The 24,312-nt window shown below is 46.6% G+C and overlaps 1 protein-coding gene across 1 annotated transcript in view; it reads left to right on the top strand.

Moving 5' to 3' along the window:
• LOC138769372 (NXPE family member 1-like) overlaps positions 1-21,095 on the top strand; it is a 37,293-nt gene extending 16,198 nt beyond the window's left edge. Inside the window, exons 4-5 of the mRNA XM_069947789.1 lie at positions 984-1,196; positions 20,560-21,095. Of these exons, the coding sequence (XP_069803890.1) occupies positions 984-1,196; positions 20,560-21,095 (749 nt within the window). The remainder of the gene's footprint in view (positions 1-983; positions 1,197-20,559) is intronic.
• Positions 21,096-24,312: the final 3,217 nt, after the last annotated feature.

Raw genomic sequence — 24,312 nt, 5'->3', positions numbered from 1 at the left:
ACTGAACAATTAGTGAAAAAGTGCAGAACTTGAGCGAACAAACGTGGAATTACAGCGAACGATTAACGATAATTTTAGATTCAGATCTAAATCAAAGATCAATGACATACGAACGATTTTTCGATCGTTAACTGCAATTACACAGAACAATTATCGTTTAAGTTCAAACGATTTAAAGATTTTTCGCACGTTAATCGTCCCGTGTAATAGGGCCCTAAGACTAGTGCTGCATACTTCATCATCATTGTTGGCAAAAGTGACAGAAACCCTGATGGAGGTTCTGAACTCAGCTAGGAGCTCTAAAACAGTTTAAATCTTTGTGCTACTATTCTGACACTGTTTCTGTACAGTAGCGGTAATATTTAAAACTCTTCGGAGCTCCCAGTTTCATCATGAAGGATGATGTCAGCAGTTCCTAAGTCTGGTCTGCAGAATAAAGTCTGTGCATGGACCATATATTGCGGACATGTAATTGACATGTATGTCTGAAAGGTATAGAAGGTCTATGCCCACAGTTAGTGTCGGATGTGCACAACGTCCTCTTTCGGGTTACCTGATTTGAAATGTATTTGATGCTCTGGTTTCATTTTCTCGCTTTGGGTACGTGCACACTACGGATTCCTGAAGGAAAACCCGTTGCGGATTCCGCAGCTTGCAACCACTTATGGATTCTGGCCTGCTGCAAGCCTTTCCTCTCATGCCATAGACTCCATTCTAAGCACGGGCGGATTCCGCCGTCCGTCATAAGAATGGATCTGCCTTTACATCTATGGCGCAGATGGAAATGTGCGTGGCTGCGAGCTGCGGAATCCGCAACGGGTTTTCCATCTGGATTCCATAGTGTGCACGTACCCTTATTATGCAACTGTCATCTATAGACTCCTCTAGACTGCTGAGCCATAGTTCAGAAAACATGATTTCCAGGTATGATAATGTTCACAAGGTCATTGTTGTGACTTTTTTAACGATTATTTTTTTTACAGGTGTCAGTCCCGAAAATGGAAAATGCAAAACTGGGGGAAAATTGGAGTATCCCAGTGGATATGTCATGAACAATGTCTGGTACCCAAAGGGATGTAGTACTCTGTCATACGGAACCTTGAAAGATTTGAATGCATGCTTCAAAAACAAGTTTATTTTTATTTTTGGAGACTCAACGTTAAGACAGTGGATGTATTATTTTCAGAAATATATACGTAAGTTTTAATCATACTACTGCTACTAATATTTTTTTATATATATAGAGCCACCATATTACACAGCACTTCTACAGGTACATATACAGACAAAAATCAGACACTACAAGATTATACACAAATCATTTAACAAGAGGAGTGAGGGCTTTACAATTTATGAGGATTAGGGCTGATGCTAAAACCAGAAAGTGTTTATTTTTATATGGTTGAACCAGCTTTTATAGAGAGAACATGTTTGAAGGACAAGGATCAACTGATGATTGGCTCTTTGGCTGATTGTTGTCTTTATTACATGAAGCGATCATCTGCGGAATCTGGCAGGAATTTGGTCTTAGGGTCCATGGAATCCCATCTGCCTCAGTGGGATGCCTCATGCAACTTCACTCTCCTCTCTGGTCAAGTAATTGAGGCATCCCATTGACACACTGAGGCAGGCGGGATTCTGGCACTTTTACTCAGTGTGAACCTACCCTTAGAAGGATTTAGTTTAAGGCATAGGGAAGACATGATGTAATAGGCAGTAGACAGATAATGGTGTTTAGTAGAAGTGCAGGGATGATGTCATGGAAAGAGGTATATAGTTTGGTTTTATCAGCAGAGAAAATGGTGCTGAAAACCAAATCAGCTGATAGTTGTTAAATGGGGCATGTGTAAAGAAAAAAAGAGAGTATGACCCAGGACTGATCGCTAAGGAACCCCAAATGTAAGAGGAAGAGGAGAAGTAGAGCCAGTAAACATTACATTGAAAGGGCAGACAGAGAGGTAAGAAGAAAACCAGGAGAGAGCAAACTCCTTTAGGGTATATTCACACGGGCGGGCTTGCAACGAGATTCTCGCTGCGAGCCCGGCAGGTCCTGGCAGTTCCCATACACTACATACTTGCTGCGGTCTAAACGACCGCAGCGAGTATTTAATTATACCGCCCTTAACCCCTTCTGCTCCCCCGCTGCGTATATACTTTACCTGTCCTCGCTGCACGGGTCCGGCGTCCTGCTCTCCTGTCCGGCCAATCAGTGTGTTGCCCAGCCGCAGCCACTGATTGGCCGGGCGGGAGAGCAGGACGCCAGACCCGTGCAGCGAGGACAGGTAAAGTATATACACAGCGGGGGAGCAGAAGGGGTTAAGGGCGGTATAATTACATACTCGCTGCGGTCGTTTAGACCGCAGCAAGTATGTAGTGTATGGGAACTGCCGGGCTCGCAGCGAGAATCTCGCTGCGAGCCCGCCCGTGTGAATATACCCTTAGGGTAGCTTCACGTGTACTGTATCACAGCTGATTTGATGGAGCAGATCTGCAGCAGATTTGGTCTAATTAACTGAACACAGCGTCAAATTTAACCATTACATTTTTTGCAACCTCTGCTGCGGATCCTCAGGATCCTCAGCAGATTTGATGCTGCGTTCATTTATTTAGTCAAATCTGCTGCTGATCCACATCATCAAATCTGCTGCAGATCCTGTACATGTGAAGCTACCCTTAAAGGGGTTAAACAGACAGGGCAAACAGTATCTACAGTGTTACAAGTATATATCAAACAATAAAACAATGCTGTGCCACCCCAGCCCTCTGAGATTAGGTGGTCTTGAAAGTGTAGGCGGTCTCGTTTCTTGTGAACACCGGAGACCCATAGGTGGAAACCAGGAGAGCACAGAGAAATAAGCACCGCTTTATTATTTCCTCATCTTGTAAATTAGTCCACCACGGGTTTTACACCTTTCCTGGCCTCAATCAAGAAAGAACCAATCAGAAAGAAACCCTTACACATGAATACATTTGGCCATCATCTTATAAACATTACTATTTTTGCTGTTGATAAAGATGCCAAGAAGGCATCGAAACGCGTCCAGCTACCACTAACTCTGATATCAGTTCTTTACTATTTTTGCTAATATTGCAGAATTTGTATTTATTTTAACTCCTACCATCCAAGTGTCAATCAGTGCTTTCAGCGTAAAAAAAACTGAGGTCCCGTGGGCAATACCGGCATCCACATATGCGCAAGCCCTTTATCCCATATATCAAACGGCATGCAGCGCTGCCAGCCCTTTGACAAACAGAACGGGAAAAGGAACTCAGGAGAACCACAAGCGGGATCTCAGCTACTGAACCGCATCTCACTGAGAAACAGTCAGCCAATGCCGGACGGGTGAGAGGTGTATTACACACCACACTTTTAAAACCTCTGCGTAAGGGCCCTATTCCACGGGCCGAGCAACGATGTAAACGAGCGCCAATCTTCTAGATCGGCGCTCGTTTACTGGGCCTATTCCACGGCCCCGATGATCGTTAAGCGAGGGCTGCAGAGACATAGCTACTGATGTCCTTGCAGCCCTTGCAGCAATACATTACTTGCAGGGCTTCTCCTGCACTCCGTCTTCCTCCCCGGGTCCCGCTCGGGGCATCAGCAGCTCCGGAGCGGCCTGACTGAGCTGTCAGACCGCTCAGCCAATCACTGGCCGAGGCATTCCCGGCCAGTGATTGGCTGAGCGTCTTGACAGCTCAGTCAGGCCGCTCCGGAGCTAATGCTGCACGAGGGACCCGGGGAGGAAGACGGAGTGCAGGAGAAGTCCTGCAGGTAATGTATGCTGCTCTGCGCACCGCTATTCCACCATAGCGATGCGCGGATGGCAAACAATGATTTTAGGTTTAAACCTGAATGAACGATCAGCCGATGACACGATCATTAGCTGATCGTTCTCTCTATTCCACTGAGCAATAATCTGCCGAATGGGGCCGATTATCGCTCCCGTGGAATAGGCCCCTAATGAAACAGTATCTAAAGACTATAACGATAAATACTGCCACTACACTAATTAACGCATAGAAGGTTATTTCCACCCATTTAGAGAGATACAATCTTCTGCTGCAGTAAAGAATCGCAGATACAGCAGGAATCCAACTAGAGCAACTACTCTATGCAGCCAAACTGACACAATAACTTGGATAAACTGTTTCTATATATGAACTCTTTTATTATAGTGCTTGAAAAGCACTATATTGTAATCCGTATTCTTCTTCTTCTTCCGTTTCTTCTTCTTCTTCCAGCTATTTTTCTGCGCGTAATGCAGCCCGAACCGCTTTGCGCACACACTCTGTTCAAACTGCGTTTTGAAGCCCTCGACGGTGTGTGGTGTGCTATCTATTTTTCATTTCGATCGGATTTGTCGTTTTTAAGAAATTTACATTTAAAGACCCCAAATTTCCCATAGAAAATAATGGCCCATTGCAAATAATGGCCACACTCTAACGGCTAACAGCCAATCACAGCACATATGCAAATAGCTGAAATATAGCAGCCAATAGGAACTCTAAGGTCTTGTCAGGCATGTATCACAACATTCACAGTCACATGTCCACTATTGGCCAATAGAAGATGTAATTTATGGAAGGTCCTTAACGATTTTGTCTCACTGACATGAGTAAGATTGTCATGGTAACCGAGCAATGATCTTTACCATTATAAGTACCCAGATCGCTCTTTAAGGGACCCAAGTTGTTCTTAAAGGGACCCAAGTCGCTCTTAAAGGGACGGGACCCAAGTCGCTCTTAAAGGGACGGGACCCAAGTCGCTCTTAAATCGTCCCATGTAGCTCTTAAAAGGATCCAAGTCGCTCTTAAAGGGACGGGACCCAAGTTGCTCTTAAACGGACGGGACGCATGTTGCTCTTAAAGGGACCCAAGTCACTCCAAAAGGTATGGGACCCATGTCGCTCTTAAAGAGACCCATGTCGCTAGAGCGACCTTGGTCCCTTTAAGAGCGAATCGGGTCCCTTTAAGAGCGACCTGGGTCCCATTATGAGCGACCTGGGTCCCATTATGAGCGACCTGGGTCCCATTATGAGCGACCTGGGTCCCATTATGAGCGACCTGGGTCCCATTATGAGCGACCTGGGTCCCATTATGAGCGACCTGGGTCCCATTATGAGCAACATGGGTCCCTAAAAGAGCGACCTGGGTGCCTTTAAGACCGATCTGGGTCCCTTTAAGAGCGAAATATGTCCCTTTAACCCCTTAAGGTCAAAGCTTATTTTCGTTTTTGCGCTTTTGCTTATTCCATTTTAAGTTTAAAAGTCCATAGCGCTTGCATTTTTTCACCTAGAGACGTATATGAGCGCTTATTTTTTGCGAAACCAATTGTACTTTGCAATGACAGGCATTATTTTTCCATAACATATGCTGCGAAACCGGAAAAAAATCATTTGCGCTGTCAAATTGAAAAAAAAAAACGAATTTGTTTTGATTTCGGGGAGTTTTGCATTTACGCCGTCCGTCCTATGGTAAAACTGACTTGTTATGCATGTTCCTCAAGTCGTTACGATTACTATGATATATAACATGTATAACTTATATTGTATCGGATGGCCTGTAAAAAATTCAAACCATTGTTAACAAATATACGTTCCTTAAAATCGCTCCATTCCCAGGCTTATAGCGCTTTTATCCTTTGGTCTATGGGGCTGTGTGAGGTGTCAGTTTTTGCGCCATGATGTGTTCTTTCTATCGGTACCTTGATTGCGCATATACGACTTTTTGTTCGTTTTTTTATTACATTTTTTCTGGATTTGATGCGACCAAAAATGCGCAATTTTGCACTTTGGAATTTTTTTGCGCTGACGCCGTTTACCGTGCGAGATCAGGAATGTGATTATTTAATAGTTCGGGCGATTACGTGCGCGGCGATACTAAATATGTTTATTTATTAATTTATATTTATAAAATGGGAAAAGGGGGGTGATTTGGACTTTTATTAGGGGAGAGGATTTTTTATTAATAAAAACACTTTTTTACTTTTTTTTTTTTTACTGTAACTAGAAGTCCCCCTGGGGGACTTGTATATAGACAGCACTGATCTCTCATAGAGATCAATGCTGTGTATATACACAGCAAAGATCGATTAGATCGGTCATAGATTACTATGGCCTGCTGCAGGCCATAGCAATCTATTGCCGAGTCGGGATAATCGTCATTCCGATGCTGAGGCCCGGCACGGGCAGAAAAAGTGATCTCCCCCCCGCGATCGCATCGCGGGGGGGAGATCCGTCCCACCAGGGACGTGAGGTCTGAAGCCTCTAAGTGCAGCTGTCAGGTTTGACAGCTGCACTTAGAGGCTTAATTAGCCGGCGCGGCAACGGGACCCGCGCCGGCTAATAGAGGCACTGCCCGGCTGACATGTGCAGCCGGGCAGTGCCTCTATTAGCCGGCGGGACCCCGCTCTGAACACCCTGAGCGGCACCATGACAAATCAGATACGTCATGGGTCGCTAAGGGGTTAAAGAGTGACCTGGGTCCCTTAAAGAGTGACCTGGGTCCCTTAAAGAGCGAAATATGTCCCTTTAAGAGCAAAATGGGTGCCTTTAAGAGCGAAATGGGTCCCTTTATGCATGAAATTGGTCCCTTTAAGAGCGACCTGGGTCCCTTTAAGAGCGACCTGGGTCCCTTTAAGAGCGACCTGGGTCCCTTTAAGAGCGACCTGGGTCCCCTTAAGAGCGACCTGGGTCCCTTTAAGAGCGACCTGGGTCCCTTTAAGAGCGACCTGGGTCCCTTTAAGAGCGACCTGGGTCCCTTTAAGAGCGACCTGGGTCCCTTTAAGAGCGACCTGGGTCCCTTTAAGAGCGACCTGGGTCCCTTTAAGAGCGACCTGGGTCCCTTTAAGAGCGACCTGGGTCCCTTTTAAGAGCAATATATCTCCCTTTAAGAGCAAAATGGGTCCCCTTAAAAGGGACCTGGGTCCCTTTAACAGTGACCTGGGTCCCTTTTAAGAGCGAAATATGTCCCTTTAAGAGCGACCTGGGTCCCTTTAAGAGCGACCTGGGTCCCTTTAAGAGCAAAATATGTCCCTTTAAAGGAGACCTCACGACCCCCCGTTACACCCCCCTATACTCACCTGATTCCGCCGGGTCCCGCTTCCTGATCCGGCCAGGTCACGGAGATATGAGCGCGCGAAGCCCCGCGCGCGCGCTCACAGGAGAGTCCGACTCTTATAGAGAATGAATGGGGAGTCCGATGCTCCATTATTCTCTATGGGCATCGGACTCTCCTGTGAGAGTGTGCACCAGGCTTCGGGCGCTCATATCTCCGTGACCCACCGGATCAGGAAGTGGGACCCGGCGGGATCAGGTGAGTACAGGGGGGTGTAACGGGGGGTCGAGAGCCTGTCACCCCGGCACGGGGGGGTAACAGGTCCTCTTTAAGAGCGACCTGGGTCCCTTTTAAGAGCGACCTGGGTCCCTTTAAGAGCGACCTGGGTCCCTTTTAAGAGCGACCTGGGTCCCTTTTAAGAGCGACCTGGGTCCCTTTTAAGAGCGACCTGGGTCCCTTTTAAGAGCGACCTGGGTCCCTTTTAAGAGCGACCTGGGTCCCTTTTAAGAGCGACCTGGGTCCCTTTTAAGAGCGACCTGGGTCCCTTTTAAGAGCGACCTGGGTCCCTTTTAAGAGCGACCTGGGTCCCTTTTAAGAGCGACCTGGGTCCCTTTTAAGAGCGACCTGGGTCCCTTTTAAGAGCGACCTGGGTCCCTTTTAAGAGCGACCTGGGTCCCTTTTAAGAGCGACCTGGGTCCCTTTTAAGAGCGACCTGGGTCCCTTTTAAGAGCGACCTGGGTCCCTTTTAAGAGCGACCTGGGTCCCTTTTAAGAGCGACCTGGGTCCCTTTTAAGAGCGACCTGGGTCCCTTTTAAGAGCGACCTGGGTCCCTTTTAAGAGCGACCTGGGTCCCTTTTAAGAGCGACCTGGGTCCCTTTTAAGAGCGACCTGGGTCCCTTTTAAGAGCGACCTGGGTCCCTTTTAAGAGCGACCTGGGTCCCTTTTAAGAGCGACCTGGGTCCCTTTTAAGAGCGACCTGGGTCCCTTTTAAGAGCGAAGGGACCCAGGTCGCTCTTAAAGGGGGGTGGGAGCCAAGTCGCTCTTAAAGGGGGGTGGGAGCCAAGTCGCTCTTAAAGGGGGGTGGGAGCCAAGTCGCTCTTAAAGGGGGGTGGGAGCCAAGTCGCTCTTAAAGGGGGGTGGGAGCCAAGTCGCTCTTAAAGGGGGGTGGGAGCCAAGTCGCTCTTAAAGGGGGGTGGGAGCCAAGTCGCTCTTAAAGGGGGGTGGGAGCCAAGTCGCTCTTAAAGGGGGGTGGGAGCCAAGTCGCTCTTAAAGGGGGGTGGGAGCCAAGTCGCTCTTAAAGGGGGGTGGGAGCCAAGTCGCTCTTAAAGGGGGGTGGGAGCCAAGTCGCTCTTAAAGGGGGGTGGGAGCCAAGTCGCTCTTGAGACGGCACCCAGGATTAAAGTTTCTCTTAAAAGGAAGTCACTGGTAAAGGGGCGCTCTGGAAGTCACTGGTAAAGGGGCGCTCTGGAAGTCACTGGTAAAGGGGCGCTCTGGAAGTCACTGGTAAAGGGGCGCTCTGGAAGTCACTGGTAAAGGGGCGCTCTGGAAGTCACTGGTAAAGGGGCGCTCTGGAAGTCACTGGTAAAGGGGCGCTCTGGAAGTCACTGGTAAAGGGGCGCTCTGGAAGTCACTGGTAAAGGGGCGCTCTGGAAGTCACTGGTAAAGGGGCGCTCTTTTCAAGCACTATGTATTTCCCTGGAAATGCAAATCTAGTTACATATAAACTATTTTTATACATGAACTCTTTTATTACGAATTTTACACTAAACGTATGTTGTAGAGCTAAACATTAATTTACAATTTTGATTTTTTTTTTATTCTTTCTGTTTTTTTGCATCTTTGCATGATATTTTTATTTTATTTATTATTCTGATCAATCAACAGATTTGTATGTCTCTAGATTCGTAGTGCACTAATATTTAGTATATTATGCTGTATATGTATGACTTTTATTAAATGCTAAATTGTTTTCCATATATTTATTACATTACATATTTACTTATCTAACTTGCCTAGAGGACCTTATCTTGCTTTTTTCTTATGCTCCGTAATTTGTCCAAGGTGTCAGATCAATATCACAATATTTCAGAATTATAGCCCTTCCAACTTGAAAGGGTTAATCACTGACACCAACTTAGCTCCCTTATTTAAAAGAAAGCAATTAATGTTTCAAACTGATGACCCTGTTAGATAGCCGTTCAGGCAATAAGACACTTGGTAACGTTCATATACTGTATCCATCCTTACTATCCATCTGCCTTTATTCTCCTGTGCAAAGTGGTAAAGAGGCACCTGAATTTCTGCAACCTAGAATAGCTAAAATATTTGGCATTTTGTAGATAATAATAGACATATAGCAAGGTCCATTCCACAGTTTTAGAGTCTGCCAGAATGATGTCCTCTGGTCCTGATCACTAGCTCGTACTGATTACTGGCTTCTAATCTCTTACCTGTCCGTTTGACGTGGTCTGCCTGACTTCCCTAGTATAGTGGAAGTCCTTTGCAATTAGTGTAGGGCCTGTCACCCAGTTGGGGGACAACAGTAAAGGTCCCTTTACACACAAAGATATCCGACAGATTTTTGCAGCCAAAGCAAGGAACAGACTATAATCAGAGAACAGGTAATAAAGGAAAGACTGAGATTTCTCTTCTTATTAAATCCATTCCTGGTTTTGGCTGTAAAAATCTGCCAGATATCTGTCAGATAATCTGTGTGTGTAAAGGGACCCTAATGCTAAGTTTACACGAGGCGATTATTGGCCCGATCGTACGATTAACGATTTAGAAGTAACAATTTTTTTTAGAACGATCAGCGTTTAGACGGTATGATATATCGTACAGAAAAATCGTTTTGCGATCGCGCGCCCGCAGCCCGGCACGACGGTCAACCGCAGCCCGGCCCCACGGTCAACCGCAGCCCCCTGCGCTGCCCCGACCGCCACCCCCGCCGCTCCGATCGCCCCCATCGCTGCCGCTCTGATCGCCACCCCCGCCGCTCCGATCGCCCACCCGCTGCCGCTCCGATTGCCACCCCCGCCGCTCAGATTGCCACCCGCCGCCGCTCCGATCGCCACACCCCCGCCACCGCGGCTCCGATTGCCGCCCCCCTGCCGACGCGGCTCCGATTGCCGCCCCCCTGCCGACGCCGCTCCGGGAATTTCAAACGGCTCCTCTTCAGCCAATCAGTGCTGCCTTGCATTGATTGGCTGAAGAGGGGAGCCGGGAATTTCAAACGGCTTCTCTTCAGCCAATCAGTGCTGAAGAGGAGCACTGATTGGCTGAAGAGGAGCTGTTTGAAATTCCCGGCTCCCCTCTTCAGCCAATCAGTGCACTGAAGAAGGGAGCCGGGGATGTGGAAGACCTGCTACGCGGAGCAGGTAACGTATGACCGTGGGCCGGCGGGCGATCGGAGCGGCGGGGAGGGGGATGCGATCGGAGCGGGGGTGGGCGATCAGAGCGGGGGTGGCGATCGGAGCGGGGGCGGCAGGGGGTGGCAATCGAGGCGGGGCTGCGGATGAGCGGGGGGGCGGGCTGCGAGCGGCCGGACTATCGCGCGACGACTGTTTACACGGAACGATCAGCAAATTTTTTGCGAACGACGAACGATGATTTAAGAACCTGTTAAAAGATCAAAATGAACAATTTCTCACTCATCGTTCGATCATTCGCTGCGTTTACACGTACGATTATCGTTCGAATTCGATCGTTATCGTGCAAATTCGCACGATAATCGTTCCGTGTAAACCCAGCATAAGGGTCACAGAGAGGTTTATCTAACAGATTTTTGAAGCCAAAGTCAGGAATTGATTTGAAAAGAGGAAAAATCGCAATCTTTCCTTTTCTGTTCTCTGTTTACAGTTTGTTCCTGGCTTTGGCTTCAATGGTCTGTCAGATAAATCTCTGTGTAAAGGCACCCTTCAGGTGGAATGTAGGCATGGACATTAGGGTGGGTTCAGCCTATAGCCGCACTGTCATTCTACTCTTTACGAGGCTATTCATCCAGCCCAGATAACGCACCCGCTGCCTGGGCCTTAAAACAGGAGTGCGTAAATGTACGCCCTGCCAGGGTATGAAGCGGGCTCAGGAGCTCAGCTCGCTCCATAGCCGTTGAGGAGTGGCTGCTATCTGCAGCCAGGCCCTCACCCTCAATGGTGATGGCCATTAACCCCTTAAACGCCACAATCGCGCAGCAGCGTTTAAGTGGAAGTGACAGGAGAATCTCCTGTCACTTACCGATCGAGACATACTGCGGGGGTCCAAATCACATGGCCTGACTTCCGGAGGTCTGATACCTTCCTCCGTGCAGTCAGGTCTTCAGTCTTCTGATTATTATTGCCCCGTGAACGGTGTTAACAAACAACCGTAAAAAAAGCAGAGATTGCTTTTTTTAAAACTACATTTTATGTATATAAAAATCAACAAAAAGCGATCAATGCGTTTTATCTAGGAAAAAAAAGTTACTAATAAAAACTAGAGATCTTGGGGCAAAAAATGATGCCCCATACGACCCCGTAGGTGAAAAAATAAAAGCACTGTAAGAGTCACAATAGGGCCATTTTAAATATACCTACAGTATTTGCAAGAAAAAAAGTTTTACTGCTAATATAAATAGTTAAACGTTAGAAAACCTATGTAAATATGCATATCACTGTGTTCAGACCGACCTATAGAATAAAGAGAAAATGTCAGTTTTACTGAAAAGTGCATTATGTAAACACGGAAGCCCCCCAAAATTTGCTGAATCACACTTTTTGATCCAAGTTCACCCCATAAATAATAATTCGGGGGTTCCGTCATTCATTTTATGGCAGATTGAAAGATGCCATTACAAAGTACACCTGCTCCTGAAAAAAAAGCCCTTCCTTGGCCTGGTAGCTGGAAAAAGAAAAAACTACTTTCAAGCATAAAAGTTGTATCTTCCTTGTGTCATAAAAGACTGTATGATGTGTATGATGTCGGAATTTCACATCACTCTGCCATGTCACATACACAATAACACGTCTGCACTATACTGCTATATCTGAGCCATACAGTCTTTTTCAAACACAGTTGGTCTATCAACCCCAAGAACTCTTAAATTTTTTAAGATCTTGCACAGAATGTTTTTTTCCCTTTAAAGGGGTTTCCCAGTATTTAAAATGTTTTTTTATAACACTTTATTTAGAAAATTTTTCAATAGAAAATTGCACAATACAAGGGGATGCGTTACAGGTACAGTAGAGTACAACAGCATGTGTATTGAGCAGGGGAGGGGAGGGGGAAGGTAAAATGGGGATAGAGTAGGGGGCGGGGGGATAGGGCTTATGGTGGGAGAGGGGGAGGGGAGGGGGGGGATGGAGGGTAAGGGAGGAGAAGTGGGTAGGAGGGCACCACTAAACACCAGTAGCGTAACATGGGGAATACAACAAAGAAATCATCGTACAGTCCGGGTTATTCCACCTATTACTCTAGACAAACTCTAATCCTAATACAGTAAAAAGAGAACCTGAGGGCATTCATCAAAGATGCTGGTCCTCCCATGCATCCCATTTAACTAGGAATGAGGGGTAGGCATTTTGGCGCCTGGCCACCAGACCTTCCATAGTATGGTTATGGTTCACTACAGCGACAATGCTTTCTATTGTGGGGATACTTGTAGACTTCCAATTCCTGGCTATAGCTGTACGTGTGGCTGTAAGAAAGTGGAATATGACCGTGAGTTGGGAAGCGGAAAGGTCATCCAGTCCCATGGACAACAGTGCCACCTCCGGTCCCCACGGCAAGTTAAAGTGTACTATTGTTTCCAGTTTAGTGCGGACCCTGGACCATAGATCCTTCACGGCCTTACACTGCCACCAAATGTGCAATAATGTACCAATTTGGGCCCCGCATCTCCAGCATAGCGGGGAGACGGAAGGGTATAGTTTAGATAATCTATAAGGTGTATAGTACCAGCGGTAAAGGAGTTTTCTGGATGCCTCCAGGTGATTCACACACTTGGACACTTTATAAGGTAATTGAAAGGCAAAGGCCCACTGTTCAGCAGTAAAGGATCGTCCAAGGTCCAATTCCCATTTGGTCTGGAAAGGAAAAGTATCGGGGCAAGACAAGGATATGATGTGCAGGTAAGCTGCAGAAATGCCCTTACATTTGTTAGCAGGGTTCAGGAAGTGTTTCTCATATAGTGTTGGAGGAGTGTCCCACGGCCAGTCCAGGGAAGAAAGAAGGTGTCTTATTTGTAAGTATTTGTAAAATTCACGATTGTTAAGATTAAATCTATCAGCTATATCCCTAAACTGCATTAAAGTCTGCCTTTCTGAAATATCCCGTACAGTGCGTATGCCCACATCCAGCCAAGCCCGAAGGTCAATATTGTCCAGGGAGTTTTGGATGGCTACCAGTGGTATGTCCTTAAGTCGGGCTGGGCAAAGGTTTCTAGTAGGTGACTCCATAAGCCACATCTTAAGGCCTGCTTTAACAGTAGGTGTGAAGGATAGTTGGGTGGGGGGTAAGATGCGTGAGGCCCAGAGCCAGTCTGACATGGAAGTTACCCCAAGAGAACGGGCCTCCATGTCTACCCATTTAGTTGCCATAGAGTTACTGTGCCACCATGTGCGGATCTGATCCATCATTACTGCCCTATAGTAGGAAAGGAGACAAGGGCATCCCAACCCCCCTAAGCGAGTTGGTGCGTAGAGAACCCGTGCTGCCACTCTGGGTCTGGAGTTATGCCATATAAATTTCATGAGGATGTTTTGCAATTTACGAATAACAGGGAGAGGGATCACTACTGGCAGGTTGCGGAATAGGTATAGTATTTTAGGTAATAACATCATCTTGGCCACAGCTATGCGACCAACCCAAGATATTGGCAACGTGGAGTAAGATATTATGTCGGAGTTGAGTTGGGACATAAGGGCTGTGCAATTCAGGGAAATGAGTTTGTTTGGTGATTTGGTTAGTAATATTCCTAAGTAGGAGATGTTACTGTCTGACCATTGGAAGGGGAACTGTAGCATAAGGTCCCGTTTAGATGTGGGGGTGACATTTATATCTAAAATAACTGATTTTGTAATATTGAGCTTGTAATAGCTCACAGAGCTGAATTTTTCTATGATACCCATTACGGCGGGGAGGGACTTATGGGGATCGGTGATGGAAATGATCACGTCGTCCGCAAACAAGCCCACGCGGTGATCAAGTCCATCCAAGGTTATACCTGTCAAGTCAGTGGACAATCTGATATGCTGGGCAAAGGGTTCCATCACCAAGGCAAAAATCAGAGGGGACAAAGGGCACCCCTGACGGGTGCCATTGGTGATGTAGAAGGGGGCAGAGAGGGAGCCAGCGCTCAGCACTCGTGCTTTAGGGGAGGAGTAAAGGGCCATAATGGCAGTAAGCAACCTGGGAGGCATACCAAAAGTCTCCAGCACAGCCCGGAGGTACCCCCAGTGCACTCGGTCGAACGCCTTCTCCGCATCCAAAGAAAGGAGCAGAGAAGGCGTTCGAGCGGAGCAGGTCCTGGAGATAATGTTAATAAATCGCCGGGTACCATCCAACGTCTGGCGACCTGACACAAAGCCAACCTGGTCGTTATTAATGACAGTTGGGAGAATATCCACTAACCTTGATGCCAATAGTTTTGAGTATAGTTTAAGATCCGTATTTAATAATGAAATGGGCCTAAAGTTAGCAGGGGTATCGTCTGTTTTGCCAGGTTTTGGCAATGTGACAACTATAGCCTCTAGCATTTCTGTAGGGGGACGGTGGCCTAATGCGAAATCATTAAAGAGACGGGTTAAATAAGGTGCCAGGGTTGGACCATATAATCTATAAAATTCGTTAGTCATTCCATCAGGGCCTGGCGATTTGTGCGGTTTTAGGGATCTGAAAAGTTTACATACTTCCTCTCTAGTGAACTCAGAGGCAAGTTCTTCTCTAACGGACAGTGGAAGGGAGGGAAGATTGGCATCCCGCAGGAAGGAGGATATGGCCTCCTCGGTTGGTTGTGGAGTTTGGGTATTATCTACAAGATTATAAAGGGTGGTATAATATTCAGCAAAGCAATTTGCCATACCCTGAGGGTCAAACACATGCGTTCCATCGGGTTTTATAAGATAGGGAATGCGCATTTTAGCTGTTTTGTGCTTGAGTTGTTTAGCGAGAAGGGCTCCAGCCCTGTTGCCCTGCCAGTAATGAGACATTTTTAAACGACGTAGGGCCATGTGGAATTTGTGCAGGTTTAGTGAGTGTAATTGTGCCTGTTTGAGCCTAGGAATGTCTGTGTCCATCAAGTGCGTTTCCTGAATACATAGGATATCTACTTTAGACACACGGGCTTCATTCCAAAGCATTGATCTTTTGTAGGGGGAGTTTAGCCCCTTAGCGTTAATGGAAAGAATTTTGATCCCCATTGGGAGGTAGGGACCTGGATGCCGGAGGTCGGCCCATACAGCGTATGCGCCATGCGGTCACAGGTAGGAATGCAACGGAGAGGACATTTAGCATGCACTGTGAATGGGGGTGGTACAGACCGGACAAGAACAAACAAAACATTACAACAAACAACAAGTCCTGTTTGGTACTTGGGACAGTGTCCAGAGAATCGTATAGGGGGAAGTGTATGTAAACGTACAGGGGGGAAGAAAAGGGCAACTTACAAAACGTCATTTAACCATATAAACGGCCAATATAGAAAACAATAGGCCCCTCTAGTCAAGTGCAAAAAAGAAAAAGAAAGACGATGAACAGGAAAAATTGCACCTGGGTCTTAGAGGTAGTTCAGCAGTTAAGATACTGCGGATGTCGGCAGTAGGTCAACGCTGAAGATTCATCTAGCGGTACGTTTCTTCCTAGTCACAGTGATCCACTCCTCCTGGATCCTGGCGCTTCGTCCAGTTGGGCGCGTTTCAGCTGCATCTTCCTCCTCCAGCAGTCCCCAGTCAGTGCATAAACGACGTAGCGCTGCCGGTGTCTGTGCCACATGCTTGCTTCCTTTATAGGAGATTATCAGCTTCACAGGGAAGCCCCATTTATAGGCAATGGCGTTATCCCTGAGTATTTTGGTTCCCACAGCAAATTCTCGTCGTCTGGCAAGCGTTGCCGCTGATAAATCAGTAAAGATCAAAATATCTCTGAAGAGCTCAGGTAAATCTGGGTTGCATCTCGCTGCATTCATTAGCTTTTCTTTAGTACGGAAAAAGTGGATCCGCGCTATAGTGTCTCTTGCTTGCCAGATTTTTAGGCTTAGGAAGCCTGTGTGCCCTGTCAATCAGGAGATCAAGCGCTTCAGCCTGAGGTAAAAGTGCCACAAAATAATCTGTGAGGAAATCTTGCAAGTCCTCCTGCTTCACTGCTTCAGGAATGCCCCTAAAGCGCAAATTATTGCGCCGAGACCGGTCCTCCATATCGGCAATTTTTTGTTGTAGTGCCGCAATTTCATCCTCCATATTGTTTGTAGTGTCCACAACTAAGTTGTGGGAGGTAGAGAACTCCGCCATCTTTTCCTCAATATGGGCAGTGCGACCTCCCAGGGACGAGATCTCTTTTTGCATGGTGGTGATGGCCGAGTGTATCTCCGCATGAAGGGAGGCTTTGAGATCTGCCATCATAGCTCTCATCATAGGCTCGGTGACTGGGGCAGCCTGCGCGGAGGGATGATGAGGTGATAGCATGTCTGCTGCTGTGAGGTGGAATGGCGCCAACGCTTGGGATGAAGTGTGGCCTCGCTTACCCTGTGCGGGAAGATCAGTGCGGGGTCCGGTCTCTGTGGCGAGCCGCTGCGGGGAAGCTCCACTATCCGCCGGGGAGGATGGCGATGCCGACGGGGAGCTGCTCGAAGCAGGAGAGAAGGATGCAGGGAGCCGGGGTGCACTTAGCTGTGAGGAGGAGAGACCCGCCGCGCCATCTTGGGAGCCGGGCGCTGCTGGAAAGAAGTGAGTGAACTTCATCGGGCTCTTCTTCTTTTTCCCTCTGGTCCGCATAAATGTCGGGTAGCTTGTCCCGTTTACGTACGGGGTAGTCAGTGAGCGTTTTGTCGGGGCTGTTAGCCGTTATGAGTCGCTTAGGCCGATACAGAGAGCGGAGCTCCTAGTCTAAGCGTCCACCGCCATGCGCTGCTAGCCACGCCCCCCCTATTTAAAATGTTTTAATACAGTTGAGAACATTGTAAAATATGAAAGTCAATCATTTGTTGTCACTAGTGACTAGCAAATATGTTTGTATATGTTCGTACGAATATGATGCTAATAGTTTGTGTTCACTGATCACAAACAATTTGTTTGATGATAAGAATGGTTATAACCAGGGTCGGGACAAGGAGTTTTGGTGCCCTAGGCAGAGAAGGAAAATGGCGCCCCCCCCCCCAGTGTGGACTGTACACTATGCGGGGACAGCCAGGAGGCTATACTGTATGTGGGGGCTAATACTTGGTCATCACAGGCTCTGCAGAGTATTACCACACTGCAGACTATATGGGAGAGTCCAGTATGTGTACTGTACCCCCTGAATGTAACAGGACCATGTATACTGTACCCCCTGACTGTGTAACAGGACCATGTATACTGTACCCCCTGACTGTAACAGGACCATGTATACTGTACCCCCTGAATGTAACAGGACCATGTATACTGTACCCCCTGAATGTAACAGGACCGTGTATACTGTACCCCCTGACTGTAACAGGACCGTGTATACTGTACCCCTGAATGTAACAGGACCATGAATACTGTACCTACTGACTGTAACAGGACCATGTATACTGTACCCCCTGACTGTAACAGGACCATGTTTACTGTACCCCCTGACTGTAACAGGACCATGTATACTGTACTCCCTGACTGTAAATCACTGGTGTCAGGGGGATTAGCCTGTACACAATAAACAGAATATAAGTGTTCACCAACCTGTGGCTCCCGAGCTGTGGCAGGACTACAACTCCTATCATGCTGTGACTGTTGTAGTTTTGGAGCAGCTGGTGACCCACAGGTTGGGGAACAATATGGGAAGTGCTGTGTATAGAGGATCAGTGCAGGGATATGGGTCAGCCCTGTGACCTAGGTGATCTCCCTCTCCCAGCATTCCCAGCTCTCCCAGCACTCCCAGCATTCCTACACCTAAAGAATGATGAGTCAGTCAATGAACTCACCAGACAGCAGCCCAGCAGTCTGTACAGCCTCCAGCAGTCAGACAGAGAAGAGGTCACATGGTGAGGAGGGGGCGGAGCCTCTGTAGGTCCTGGCAGGTCCTGCAGGTCCTGGCAGGTCAATGATTTTTTTTTTATTTAAGAAATTGAAAATGCGCCCCTGTAACTTACCACTAGATGGCGCCCTAGGCCATCGCCTACCCTGGCCTACCCTTTGTCCCGGCCCTGGTTATAACGATCATTTTTGAACATATACAAACTTGCGAACGTACACAACTGCGTAATTTATGCTTTGCACCTGATAATCTGTGTGCATGTGTGTAGACTGAAACGTACGCTTCTACTGTATCTTTGTTATTTGTTTGTGAATGTTCGGTGAACACTTTTTATGTTCCGTGTTCGAGATCCGAACTGAACATCACATCACATAGTTGTCACATGTCCTATCTTGCATTGGACAAAGAATTAAAGGAGAAGTCCGGCAAATTTTTTATTAAAGTATTGTATTGCTGCCAAAGTTGTACACATTACCTATATATACGTATGACGGGAAATGCTTATAATGTGCTTTTTTCCCTGCTCTTACTACTGCATCAAGGCTTCACTTCCTGGATAAAATGGTGATGTCACGGCCCGACTCCCAGCACTGTGCGGGCTGTGGCTGCTGGAGAGGATGATGGCAGGGGGACACTGAGGGACACAGGAAACTGGAGGGACACTGAGCATCCCTCTGCCATCATCCTCTCCAGCAGCCACAGCCCGCACAGCTCTGGGAGTCAGGTCGTGACATCACCATTTTATCCAGGAAGTGAAGCCTTAATGCAGTAGTAAGTACAGGGAAAAAGCACTTTATAAGCATTTCCCATAATAAGTGTATTGGTTTTTTTTTTTATAACTTTTGGGGGGGCAATACAATACTTAATAAGAAAATTTTGCAAGACTTCTCCTTTTAACAACCAGTAATTCACTCTGTTTTCTTCAACGACAGTATCCCTACCAACAGATTTTGAGAGGCTTTGCAAGGCTGGGGTGTCCACCAAAGGCCTAATCTCGGATATATACAGATTGATTAAGCAGCCGCCACCAGATGTAGATGTGAGGTATCCCTACATGGACACATGGGAAGGCCTTTTCGGGAGGCGTTTGCCTCAGAGCATTTGGAGTGTGATATGGGACAGAGCGGCTAAGACTTCTATCTGGGTGACATACAAGGAAAATCAATATAAAATAATGTTGCTCTGGTATTATACTCCAAGAATTCTGCATGCAATGAACCCAATGATCTCCAATTTCTGTTAGAGATGTCACCAGACGGTGGGCACCTTCCCACACATCTATTGGCTTTGTCCTCTCATCTCCCCGTTTTGGCGGATGGTTAAGGGCCTAATTAAGGATGTGTCAGGAATAGATATCCCCTTGGATCCGGTATTCTATCTTTTCAACGTTACATCAGTCAAACTGAGACGCCATACTCTCAAACTGCTGTTGCATCTTCTCACGGCAGCAAGGTGCCTGATAGCAAAATATTGGAAAGCAATAGCACCACCTTCTAGAAGTGACTTATATGCCAGAATCCTAGATGTAAGGAACATGGACCTTCTAACAGCCAGATTAGACAACAAACTGGACCTGTTTAAAAAAGTCTGGGATTCATGGGATCTCTATTGGGTGGAGAGGAATACTGACCGCTCCGACCCCCCTGCCTCTTAAACTAGTCTAGTTGGATGTGGGCTCTACCCTTACCCCTCCCCTTCTCCCCCCTTCTTTTCTTCCCTTCTGTGTACTGTCTGTTGTCTTTATGTAGTCTAGATTCTTATGGTATCATTAGGAAACTGCCATACGCCCTATCATCGGAGCTCCGACATTGTCGCTCTGGTCCATCTCTCCTCTTTTGCTATTATTGGGGACAATGTCTTTGTATCTCTGAGTATTCGGGCTGTACTGGGTTACTATCATATGTACAATGATCTTTTTTGTTTCGATGTATACATTGTTGAAAAATTTCTTTTGAAAAAATTTAATAAAAATACAATTGTTAAAAAAATAAAAAATAACAACCAGTAATTCATCCAGACACGCTGTAATAGGAACAGTAGTGTTAATCTTTACAGTGTGACTATAATGTGTAAGCATATAGAGGCAGGAAGCTGTGAGAAATAAATTAGGTAACATTATTGCTTCCTGTCAGCTCGGCAGAGGCAGGCAGGCTTACATTCATTCATTCATTCATTCATTCACATTGGCCTAGAAATTTCTACAACAAAATGCCATGTGTGAATTCACCCTTAAATACACCCTAAATATATTCATAGAAAAGCATGTGTATATCATACTTATGAACTAATTCCATACATTTATTTGCTGTCATTCCTCTCTTTTAGCACTGGTGTCATTTAATCTCTATGAAGATAACTGGTCACGTCAGCTATTATTCTTGGATGTTACAAACAACCTGAAAATCTCTTGGAAGAGACACAGCTTACCTTTTATTAGCAGTTCATATCAATCATGGAAGGAGGAGCGCACCATAGCTCAAGAAATCAACTTAATAAGAGGAGATGGGCGGACTGTGATTGTGCTGAATATTGGGGTGCATTTCAGAGCCTACCCCATTTATTACTTCATTAGGAGACTATATAACATCCGCCGTGCCATAGAGCGTCTGTTCCTTAGAAGCCCAGACACTAAAGTGATAATCAAGACTGAGAATACAAGCCCCATGTTGATTAATTTTGAAACAATGAGCGATTTCCACGCTGCTGTACATTATGTTATTTTGGAAATTGTCTTCAAGGACCTCAATGTTGGCTTTGTTAACGGCTGGGATATGACCAATGCATTTGATACAAATGAGGTTCATCCTCCAGAGAAGGTCATTGGGAGTGAGGTTAAAATGCTGATGACCTATATCTGTTAAAGAAACCGCCATGTATCTGTTAAATCTCCTGCTGCTTCATTGATATCTATATAAATTCATCAGGGGGGGGGGGAGACTTAAAGTACCTGGGCTTAAAGTGCTAGCAGGCATGTATCACTATGTCCCACTTGGCCTTCTGCTCCACTGGGATTATCAGTTTTCCTGAAATCTATCTACTTGGTCTATATCTGCCATATAGAGATGAGCAAGTAGTAAAACTACTACTCGAAAGCTTGAAATTTGAATCAAATAGATTGTGGTGCTCACAAATTCGATTGAATATCGAAACCCATTGAAGTCAATGAGAGATAAATTCTTGGAAACCTAAATTCACCAACTCCACAATGACACCTCAGATATGGATGCAAATACCTGGAATGCCACTGGGACAGCAGGGGAAGCATGCCTGGGTACATCTAACACTCCCAATGTAGAGCTCCTCTGCTGGTGGAATTCTTCAGCAAATAAAGAGTTAATGCTGTTCAGACTGTGCGCTGGGGTGGGATTATTCTCAGAGCTTTCCAGTGCAGTGATGGATACTTAAACTACAAGACCCATGATCCCCCAGGGGCAGTGTGGGAGGAGCTGGGAGGAGAGGAGGAAGAGGATGCTGGGGATGCAAGGACAGTGTGTTGGGATGCTGCTGGAAGCAAGTGAAGAGACCCCTGTGCTTTCTCTACTAAAAGACATTTATCACCCCATAAAGCACCTGCAAAGAACCTGCCTGTTATCAGACACATGCCCGGGCTGTGAGCAGGGCCGCCATCAGGAATTTCGGGGCCCCATACAACCAAAGTTTCTGGGCCCCCCACATTAATAAAAAAAAAATTGTGTGTTCGCCCCACGCCTTGCTGGGAGGTATAATTTGGTTCAGATCAATTCTAGAGAACTGGCTCATATACCCCATTTTCTGCAGTGGCTTAAAATGTAACCTCTGTTATACAGTTATAAAATTGTAGAAACTAAATGTGAACAAGGTGCAATTCAAATAGACACTTACTTGTATAGCTGCCTCTTGTGCTCTGTATGCAGTGCATTATATTCACCCCTGCAACGTACAGTTTATAGTGTGTCTACAAGCCCAGCGGGGCTCATTATGATGGAGACTAAAACTTATACAAGAGTGGGGTAGGGGTTCCCCTGTATTCAGAATGCTGTTGAGTACTAGGCAATGCCCCGTTTAGGGTTATTGAATTTCGAGGGTCTAGGGGGCTGTGTGATTTGTATATGTTCACCAATATCCCCCCCCCCCCCCCCGGTATGCTCACTAACATAGAATATGTTGATAAGGCTAATATAATGAGGCTGTTCCATGTTAGTGAGCATATACAAATCACACCCCCCCCAGGCAGACTAGTTTAGCTCACCCAAGCCAGTGATAGCGAATACATGGCGGTGAGAACGCTTTCTAGGAGATCCTGTTTGTGCAGCAGAGGTGTCTTTATCCTGCTCTGCATAGACCCTCGAAATTCAATAATCCCAGACGAGGCATTGCCTAGCACTCAACAGCATTCTGAATACAGGGGAACCCCTACCCCACTCTTGTATAAGTTTTAGTCTCCATCATAATGAGCCCCGCTGGGCTTGTAGACACGCTATAAACTGTACGTTGCAGGGGTGAATATAATGCACTGCATACAGAGCACAAGAGACAGCTATACAAGTAAGTGTCTATTTGAATTGCACCTTGTTCACATTTAGGTTCTACAATTTTATAACTGTATAACAGAGGTTACATTTTAAGTCACTGGGGAAAATGGGGTATATGAGCCAGTTCTCTAGAAATTATCTCACACACAGATACCAGCACACATGTATACAGACATACAGACACCAGCACACCAGGGCACGATGAAGTTTGAACTTCTGCAACCTGGAGAAATCACCTGATATCACCTGCAGTCCTATGTAACACCACATAACACAGTGGTATCTCTGAGTACAGATAATGTAGTAGATTTCACCTGCAGTCCTATGTAACAGCACAGATAACACAGTGATATCTCTGAGTACAGATAATGTAGTAGTCACCTGCAGTCCTATGTAACAGCACAGATAACACAGTGATATCTCTGAGTACAGATAATGTAGATGTCACCTGCAGTCCTATGTAACAGCACAGATAACACAGTGATATCCCTCTGAGTACAGATCATGTAGTAATCACCTGCAGTCCTATGTAACAGCACAGATAACACAGTGATATCTCTGAGTACAGATAATGTAGTAGATGTCACCTCAGGGCGCCCCTACTAAATGATGTTCTACAAAATTAGAAAACCGTCATACAGGGACTCACAGGTGACGTCTTCTTTGATCTGAGGCGTCACTTTCCCTTTTCCTCTCCATCCGGCCCAGACCTCCATGATGATTCCTTCCAGATACGTTTTATCTTTTCAGAACCTGCGAGAAAAACAATTTAGGCTCCGCCCATTTCTAGCAACTTCCTTCCCTTTCTCCCCCCTGTAGGCTCCCATAGTAACTGCGCTGTGTGGGATGCCCCCTGTATGTAGGATTCCCTGCTGTGCCCCCATGAACTAATAATGCCCCCAGAGGTACCCCCATGCACTAATAATGCCCCCATGAGTTAATAATGCCCCCAGAGGTGCCCCCATGAGCTAATAATGCCTCCAGAGGTTCCCCCATGCACTAATAATGCCCCCAGAAGTGGCCCCATACAGTAATAATGCCTCCAGAGGTGCCCCCATGAGCTAATAATGCCCCCAGAGGTGCCCCCATGCACTAATAATGCCCCCAGAGGTGCCCACATATACTAATAATGCCCCCAGAGGTGCCCCCATGAGCCAATAATGCCCCCAGAGGTGCCCCCATATACTAATAATGCCCCCAGAGGTGCCCCCATACACTAATAATGCCCCCAGAGGTGCCCCCATATATTAATAATGCCCCCAGAGGTGCCCCCCATGAGCTAATAATGCCCCCAGAGGTGCCCCCATATACTAATAATGCCCCCATGAACTAATAATGCCCCCAGAGGTGCCCCCATGAACTAATAATGCCCCCAGAGGTGCCCCCATGAACTAATAATGCCCCCAGAGGTGCCCCCATACACTAATAATGCCCCCAGAGGTGCCCCCATACACTAATAATGCCCCCAGAGGTGCCTCCATATACTAATAATACCCCCAGAGGTGCCCCCCTATACTAACGATTGCCCCCAGAGGTGCCCCCATGAACTAATAATGCCCCCAGAGGT

The sequence above is a fragment of the Dendropsophus ebraccatus genome, chromosome 12 (assembly GCF_027789765.1).
Source record: "Dendropsophus ebraccatus isolate aDenEbr1 chromosome 12, aDenEbr1.pat, whole genome shotgun sequence".
NCBI lineage: Eukaryota > Metazoa > Chordata > Amphibia > Anura > Hylidae > Dendropsophus > Dendropsophus ebraccatus.
Note: the sequence above shows the minus strand (reverse complement) of the source record. Positions and strands in the feature narration are given on the sequence as shown.